The 9711-nt window shown below is 34.9% G+C and overlaps 1 protein-coding gene across 1 annotated transcript; it reads right to left on the bottom strand.

Moving 5' to 3' along the window:
* Positions 1–5292: 5292 nt before the first annotated feature.
* Positions 5293–9154, bottom strand: LOC123536493 (uncharacterized). The gene is made up of 4 exons (XM_045319701.2): positions 8993–9154; positions 8614–8819; positions 7477–7647; positions 5293–7069 (listed from the first exon to the last, which is right to left on the bottom strand). Exons 2-4 carry the CDS (start codon positions 8804–8806, stop codon positions 6852–6854), a joined length of 582 nt encoding a protein of 193 aa, XP_045175636.2. The 5' UTR covers positions 8807–8819; positions 8993–9154; the 3' UTR covers positions 5293–6851.
* Positions 9155–9711: the final 557 nt, after the last annotated feature.

Below are 9711 nucleotides of genomic sequence, written 5' to 3' on the forward strand. Positions count from 1 at the left end.
TCATTCTTTGTGTAATATGGTACAGTCAGTGAGTTTAATGCTCCTTGTGTAGTAATGGAGTTTATCTTTTGATTTAGCGCGTTAACTAAATTATCAAGTCAGCATGATGATGCAAATTTAGTTCGAATAAATTTCTTATAATCTGTTAGTAAATGCCAAAAATTTAGTATGACTATAGAAGACTATATTGCAGAAGAAATTGAAGTTCATTTCGATAAATTCAGCGAGCTTTATCTCTATATGATCCGCGCCATGAGAAACCCAACATAGTGGGTTTGCGACCAGCATAGATCCAGACCAGCCTGCGCATCCGCGCAGTCTGGTCAGGATCCATGCTGTTTGCTTTTAAAGCCTTCTGCAATTAGAGAAACTGTTAGCGAACACACAGCATGGATCCTGACCAGACTGCGTGGATGCGCAGGCTGGTCTGAATCCATGCTGGTCGCAAACCCACTATGTTGGTTTTCTCATGGCGCGGCTCATATATATGATGGCACAATCCGATACTCCACTGTCAAAAACGCCTGTTTTACAGATTAAGTGTAGCAGTATTAATCCAATGAAAATGTATGTCGTACAAATATGTTCCGAATAATTAAGCATTTCGACATGCGGCGCAGCTGCTGAATCATGCATACCGTATATAGAACATGATTATACTGTCTTATTTCTAAATAAGGATGATTAAGCTGTGACAATAAAAATATTTGTAATCCATGTATCTCGCAATGTTGCATTCTCATAGATGTATATAACACGTGTTAAGGATTATATCCAGGTACTTTCTAATAAGACCAACTTTGAAAATATTGTTATTTCCCATCCCGCGACCCATATTCATTAAAGGTGAGCAAGTAGGTAGGAAAAAAAACATCTTATTTAAGGTCTGTGTTAATCATAAAACCACTGTCTAGGGTCTAAGCTTTCTTGGTCAAAGTTTAGAAGATAATATGAATACGAGATCCAGTTTTTTAATATGTTATTTTCATTTTTTGGTTACTTTCACAATTTGTTTAGCGATAGTCCAATGTGTCTGGAAAAAGCAGATGTAGTGAATGGTGCAGAACGAAGTCTTATTAATTGTTATCACCTGCTGTAAGTGTAGAGATATAGAACTTGCGTTGTCCATACGGCTGTTCGTCTGTCCGTCCGTCCGAAATTGAAAATGCTCATAATTTAAAGATGTATTCTAGCTAGAATCACTAAACTTCACACAGTTATTTACTAGCACATGATGTTTTCTCACATATAGTATTATCCCCCTTGACCCAGTAAACCTTGATTTGGTAAGAAAAAGGGGTGTCTAAGTAACCTATTGATAAATGTTTAAGAAACTTTACACAACTGTAAATCACGATAGGGCGGTATTGCACACGCAATTTTTTTCGGGGACGCTTTCGTAACTTCGAAATTATTACCCTTTAATTGATTGATTTACAGTACATTAATTCACTCCTAATAACGTAATCCATTGATGGATTTTACGAAATTTGATATAATATAGACAACTTTAGGTCTCTTGCGAATGCACATCTTTCATACCACTTTAGGTCTCTTGCGAATGCACATCTTCCATCAGGATTTCTGTAGTAACTGCTGTGGTATTGTCCTTTAATTGTGTCAAAATTCGTAAAATATACATATATCTGGAAATTAAATATCTTTCTAAATATAATCCCTTTATTTACAAAAAAAAAATCCTTTTCGGCGGAGGATATAAATTTACTGAATTGGGTTTTTATGGTTGTTGTTGTACTCAAATGTCTGTGTATTGCTGTATTAATTTGTTCTTTTACGCAATAGCTTCACTCTTGTGAAGACTGAAAGTTTATTTCAGGTTAGTTAAAACATTAGGTGTATATTAAGGTCATTTTATTTTCGACAACAAAATGTTAATTCGTGAATCCGTGCGCAATATTGATAGGCATCCGTTTACCGTGAGGTCCTTACCGGGATTTCATTTTGATTTTCCTTCCGAATATAATCCACTTGAAGCGTAAAATAAACGGATCGAAAGTGGTGCATCTAGAACCCATTATAGTGATATATTTGGTACTGAAGCGCTTTTAAGGTATGGAGGAATATATCTGGATATCAATATGGTTCTCGTGAAAGAAATTTTCTCTGACGGTATCCATGCACTATATCCTGAATGTGGCCAGATCTTATTGCTTCCTCATTTATTGTCAACATTCCTTCAAAAACTGCTAGACGGCTATAAATTCCACGTATACTTATTGCGCTACGAACTGGCTAAAAATTACACGGATCTAAATCACATAGAACGAGAGACACTTTCGCGAACATACGTGGTGATAAAACATTTAACTGCAATTTTAATTGTTCAAAAATTGAGCTGTGTGAAGTTGGCTAAACAAACGACATACGACATTCAAAATTTTTTGAATGTCGTTCAGTACGCGACATACGACATACGACATTCGAAAAAAGTTGAATGTCGTGCAAAAAACGACATTAGACATACGACATTCGAACTTTGACATGCAAAATTTGAATGTCGTTCAGTGCACGACATACGACATTCGAAAAAAATTGAATGTCGTGCAATAAACGACATTAGACATACGGCATTTGAACTTTGACATGCAAAATTTGAATGTCGTTCAGTGCACGACATACGACATTCGAAAAAAATTGAATGTCGTGCAAAAAACGACATTTGACATACGACATTCGATCTTTGACAGAAAAATTGAATGTCGTTCAGTGCACGAGATACGACATACGACATTCGAAATACGTTGAGTGTCGTGCAGTAAACGACATTAGACATACGACATTCGAACTTTGACATGCAAAATTTGAATGTCGTTCAATACACGACATACGAACTTCGAACAAATTTGAATGTCGTACAAAAAACGACATTGGACATACGACATTCGAACTTTGACAAAAAATTTTGAATGTCATTCATTGCGCGACATATGACATTAGAACTTCGACAAAAGAAATTGAATGTCGTTCAGTGCACGAAATACGACATACGACATTCGAAAAAAGTTCAGTGTCGTGCAAAAAACGACATTTGACATTCGAACTTCGACAAAGAAAATGAATGTCGTTCATTGCACGACATACGACATTCGAAAAAAGTTGGATGTTGGCAATAACGACATTAGACATACGACATTCGATTTTGACATGCAAATTTGAATGTCGTTCAGTGCCGACATACGACATTCGAAAAATTTGAATGTCGTACAAAAACGACATCGGACATACGACATTCGAACCTTGACAAAATTTTGAATGTCGTTCAGTGCGCGACATACGACATACGACATTCGAAAAAGTTGAATGTCGTGCAATAAACGACATTAGACATACGACATTCGAACTTTGACATGCAAAATTTGAATGTCGTTCAGTGCACGACATACGACATTCGAAAAAAGTTGAATGTCGTACAAAAAACGACATTGGACATACGACATTCGAACCTTGACAAAAAATTTTGAATGTCGTTCAGTGCGCGACATACGACATACGACATTCGAAAAAGTTGAATGTCGTGCAATAAACGACATTAGACATACGACATTCGAACTTTGACATGCAAAATTTGAATGTCGTTCAGTGCGCGACATACGACATTCGAAAAAAGTTGAATGTCGTGCAAAAAACGACATTGGACGTACGACATTCGAATTTTGACAAAAAAGATTGAATGTTGTTCAGTGCGCGACATTTGACATACGACATCCGAACTTTGCCAAAACAAATTGAATGTCGTTCAGTGCACGACATACGACATTCGAAAAAAGTTGAATGTCGTGAATAAACGACATTAGACGTACGACATTCGAACTTTGATATGCAAAATTTGAATGACGTTCAGGGCACGACATACGACATTCGAAAAAAGTTGAATGTAGTACAAAAAATGACATTGGACATACGACATTCGAACTTCGACAAAAAATTTTGAATGTCGTTCAGTGCGCGACATACGACATTCGAAAAAAGTTGAATGTCGTGCAGAAAACGACATTGGACATACGACATTCAAACTTTGACAAAAAAAAATTGAATGTCGTATGTCGTGCACTGAACGACATTCAAATTTTGCATGTCAAAGTTCGAATGTCGTATGTCTAATGTCGTTTATTGCACGACATTCAACTTTTTTCGAATGTCGTAAGTCGTTTGTCGTGCACTGAACGACATTCAGTTTTTTTTTGTCTCAGTTCGAATGTCGTATGTCAAATGTCGTTTTTTGGACGACATTCAACTTTTTTCGAATGTCGTATGTCGCGTACTGAACGACATTAAAAAAAATTTGAATGCCGTATGTCGTTTGTTTAGCCAGCTTCACAATTGATTATTGTCGTGCGTCACGTTGCGTGTTATGTCGTATTGTTGTGTGTCGTTTTTCATGCCGTGCGTCAACCTAAAAATGTGTACAACACGACAATGTGACGCCGAGCAAGACAATTCGTATCGAGTGTTGAATGTCATTTTATATTGTCGCACGTCATATTACATTTTGTACGTCCGCATGGAAGAGTAGACAGTTGACACACTACACTACGCGCGACAATACGACACGACTTTTACTTTTTAATTTTTACGTACTTAAGTGTTAACTTGCCGCCTAAAATTGAATGGTTAAAAGAACAATAAATCAACTAAATCGCTGTTTCATTAACCAGTTCCTTAACAGGGGATTTAAAAAATATCTTTCTAATATGGCGGCCGTAAAATATCTCCTCATACTTGGACTCAGAGATGTTATATTTTCTGGTCCATTTCTTAAAAGTATTCAATTCTGGTCCAGATCATTCGTTTTTGCATCATTGAGTCGACTCGTTAAGAAATTGTAAAAGTTAGCTGCTATAAACAAAGAAATAGATTTGATTTTTTGTTGGTTTAACGCCGTTTTTCAATAGTATTTCAGTTATGTAACGACGAACAGTTAACCTAATCGGTGTTCCTGGATTCTGTATCAGTACAAACCTGTTCTCCGCAAGTAACTGCCAACTTCCCCACATGAATCAGAGGTGGAGGACGAATGATTACAGACACAATGTCTTTTATCAAATCTTCATGGAGAACATACGCCCCGCCCGGGGGTCAAACTCGCAAACCCGATATCGGTAGATCTGCGCTCTCCCTATGGAGCTAAGCGAGCCTGAAAAAAGCCTTAGGATTACGTCATAAATTAAATTATTAGTATCTTAAACTCTACGGTTAAGATTAAATTCACCACATGTTACAACAGAGAATTTTCAATGTTACAAGAAGTAATCAATTATGAAATAATAAAAGTACGATTATATAACATTTATTCTTTTCAATGAACATTAAGTTGAATAAACACCTTATTAGAAAACACACAAAAACAAATAATTTAACATTAATTGAATAAGAAAGTTTCTGGTAACGAAACAGAATTAACTTAAAGGCACTGGTCTCCAGATCGTTCGACAACAAAAAAAGATGTTTTTAGATATCTGGAAATTAATGCCTTATTTCTTAAAAATGCTTAATAACTGACAGACTATATGTTACGGAAACACATGAGAATTAATTGTTTTTACCACTTTTTACGATGAAAATTGAAAAGCGTTTGTAACGCTTTACTTGAGGGTCATAAATATCTATATTTAATAAATCCTCCATAGCGTATTAGTAACGATAACGAAAAACTTCTTTATTGCGGTCTAGGTTCGATTCTTGATTTGCCATTTTTAAAATAGTTCAGAAACAAACACTCATATTCTAATGTTCATAATTTAACCAAACTTCAATTTGAAGAAAGATCATTTTTAGCCAAAATCTGGAGGTCAGTGCCTTAAAATTGCATATTATTTGAAACGACTTATCACAGCCAGTGAAAAATACAAAACACGGCGGAATCTATAAATCTTTGATTGTATTTTGCTACATAACCAAAAATAAAACAACATGGATAAATGACAAGTACTTGTCATATATATGTTTTTAAAAATAAATGCAGATGCGACACATCGTTTTGTTAAGGTAAAATGTAAATTTAAATTATCGTTTATGCAAAAGTGAAGTTAGTGATGTTATAAGAATGATATACTTGCAGTTCTGTTGTAAATGAAATGATGAAACCAACTTTCAGACAATTTTTATTCATTAACTCCTACTTTTTAAATAGTTGATGATGACAGAAATATCACTATTACAACAGTGGGCAAAACATTAATACGCTGTATACTAACAATCTTTAAATCAAAATATCCATCTGAAATATATATTGTATGAACACCCCTAAATGTGTAACTTTTCTTGTTGACAAATAAAATTGCTCTTCAAACTCCTCATAGAAAGTACTATTTCTAATGGGCATATGTGCTTTTTATAAGAATGACTGGAAGACTGGAATTCATTTAAAAAAATGAAGTTTACATGACAGGAATTTGAAAGCATGATGAAACATGAATTATCGTTTGCTAGATAAAATATGATTAGAAAAAGCATACATGTCCAACAAGTTTCAAGAAAATGCCGCTGTGCCAAAATGGCTTCCGTTTCATTACATATAGATGGTGTTCAAATGGCTATATATGTCTTTTTGCTTGCAGCCCGATTTTGATATTTTTTCGGCAGTGTTAATGTTTCACCTAGTTCCTTCTAATAAGACATATTGCCAAATGTTGCATAATACAAGTTGGCAAACATTTGTTATTAAATTTGTTTTCTAAATAGAGATATTCTATAAATTCTTAGGGACGTAAATGTCTCAGTTTTTTTTCCACATATAATAGTAGAAAGAAGGCTAAATTCGCAGCCGAAGCACAACTTGAACTTAAAATATAGTGCAATCATGGCAACCGCACTAATAGTATATTTAAGCTTTAAATTTGGCACAAAGTCTTCGTAGAGATATCAATGTTAGTGCGCTTGACAGTAACAGGTTTTTCCTCTCTCATCCCTTTAAAGACCCATAAGCAAATACCTATCGCAAGAAGGAAAACGAAACACCCAGAAACAAGACACAAATGGAACGACCATCCTAACTGTGATATGCTGTAGTTCCCCACTATAATCATACATCCGATGAAACTAAATAACCCTGAAACAAACAATAACAATTTACATGATAAGCATGGACAATAAACAGGGACACTTTCTTTCTTCAATTTTTACCGTATCTAGTTATAAATTAATCCGGGATAATTTGAGTTTGTGTTTGACACAATGTACATCTTTCTCATTCCTGAAGAACAGTTGAAAGGCGTCGCCCCTTGATTAAAGTTATCATAAAAAATTAAGCTTCGTATTGCATCAAATTCAAGAACTATTTCAGATGCCAGTTATTTCAACAAATTAAAAAATAGGGTACGGTAAGCAGCGGCCTTGTTCTTGACCAACCTTATAAAGATATCAATATTGTTTTTATCCAATGAGATTATCAAAAGTGATCAAAAAGTGCTTTTACGCATTTAAAAACAACTATGTTTTTAGAGATTACAATGGTACCTGCAATCAAGAGAAGCAGAAGACAGCAACCCATTACTCCAGGCCATGTGCTAAATTCCTCTTCATCATTTTGACAAGATTCATACCACACACCCCATACAGCCAGTATCACAGCCAGCAACATCACAGCAAAGGCGGTTGCCTCAAGGCCAAGAACACGCACATCGAGTTCTAAAAGAACAAACAACAGGCTCTCATCAAAATTGTTTGGACTTCTAAAAGTTGTATACATTATGTTGTTTTTGTAGAGCGTACTCTAAATGGAGTATGCAATGCTTTAATGCACGTTTGAAGAAAATCACGTGGCACAATTCATGTGCAGATGTGAGTAAATAATATTGGTGTTTCATACTTACCAAAGGACTAGTATACTATTCTTATTTTTTTATTTTTTACTTAAATTTAGCCAAAAAGAATAAGTAGTGGTGACCCCTTTTATTTGAAATAAAGTAGTAGTATACAGCGATAAAATATATCAGCATTCCGGAACCTATACTTGTGTCTTAGAGTCCTAGACGGTAGGCCTACTATATCATATCGAAACGTCATCAAATATTTTCGTGAAAATATCACCGCTATAGTAGGTTACTTTACAAGGAGTCGTCCATGGCCGAGTGATTAACGTCGTCGATCTCACCAGTGTGGAGTAGAAACCTCGCTTGAGTGTAGAAATGTCCCAATACGGAAGCAATCCAGCTGACTTTTGGGAGGTCGTAGGTTCTACCCTGGTGTAAATAAAAGCTAGAGGTGTTCCATCATGTCGCCATGGTACCATACATTTGTCTCGGTGTGATTGTTAACCCAACAAAATCAAAACGAAACAATGTACACGTTCATTTCCATTTGAACGTGACAAGAGACAAATATGTTAGAAAATGCATGTCATACATACTCTTACGCTCATCACAATATGCATTTTTGATGCATGTATTCAAACGCTGGACTAGGATTTTCTGAAGCATATCCGAATAAAACAATAAAAGTTCTTCAGTTTAGTAAAATTATGTGAAAGAAATATTAAATCATATAATTTTTTCTTGTCTTTTTCTTGATGGAAATGTCTGAAAAGTTACTGTAAACAAAAGCATAGATAAACTTTGACGATTTACAAAAAAAGTGACACATATGAAACATTACCATCTCCACCTTTAGTATTTTCACACGTGCTATTATTCTGACCCGAGCAACAACTGTATACCAAACCAACTGTGTCACAGTTTGAGTTCGAGGCCCAATGTGGGGTGAACAGTCCTACTGTCTGCAGGATAAATGGTGTAAAAACTACACAACACAATGCAAGTGAAAGAGATAAATCTTCGCCACTGTTCATCTTGTGGATGTTTCTGAAATATAATCCCTCGTGATTCACTTTACATAATTAGACTGAATATTTCAAAACACGCGGGTAAATTTTAGATCGCAAAAAGGCGAGTGGCAGCATTTTTTTTATATTAATTATAAAGGTATAAACTCACAGACGTTCACATTTTAAAACAAAATTAGAAAACATGCTTACCTTTAACTTTAAGACATAATCATGTTGTTTTCACAGTGATTTTATTGCCTAGTAAGTCCGTGAACCTGATATATAGCCTGCATGGTATTAAAGATTTATTTTGATTAAGTTATTTACATGCATGATATTCCGTTTCCTGTTTTGTGTATCCTCGAACTTCGGAAATATTTAAGAGGACATATCAATACTAAATATATGTTTATTCAAATCCGGTCAAGGTCAATTAGTATGACGCGAGGTAGTTATTTTATAAACGATGTAACTTACACTGACATATGTCGCAAGTTATAAGCCCTTTTCTTCGCTCATTATGAAATAGTTTTTGAACTGAATCATATTATTATTGTCAAATACGGTCAAAACTTTCTATAAGGACATTTTGTTCAGCCAAAAATTGGTAACACCGGTTATGAAGTATAATGATTTATTCAGGAATGTTCATGAGTGCAGATGTGGGTTAACAACTGAGTCGCAGAAGATACATACAACACCTTGCATATTTTCGAAGATGATTTAGATAAATTGAACACACTCTCTTGGTATTTTCTTCATTTACGTAATGTATTAATACTAACCATGTGTTGTTTGGTTTAAATAAATACATGTCGAGATTTAATTAATCCTTGACAAAAATAAACGTGCATGTTCTGCATTTAAACGAATCTTTATACAAGCTGTTGCCTCTTACATTAAAAAAGTTATAAATACGCATATCTGTA

This window comes from Mercenaria mercenaria, chromosome 17 (genome assembly GCF_021730395.1).
Source record: "Mercenaria mercenaria strain notata chromosome 17, MADL_Memer_1, whole genome shotgun sequence".
Lineage (NCBI taxonomy): Eukaryota > Metazoa > Mollusca > Bivalvia > Venerida > Veneridae > Mercenaria > Mercenaria mercenaria.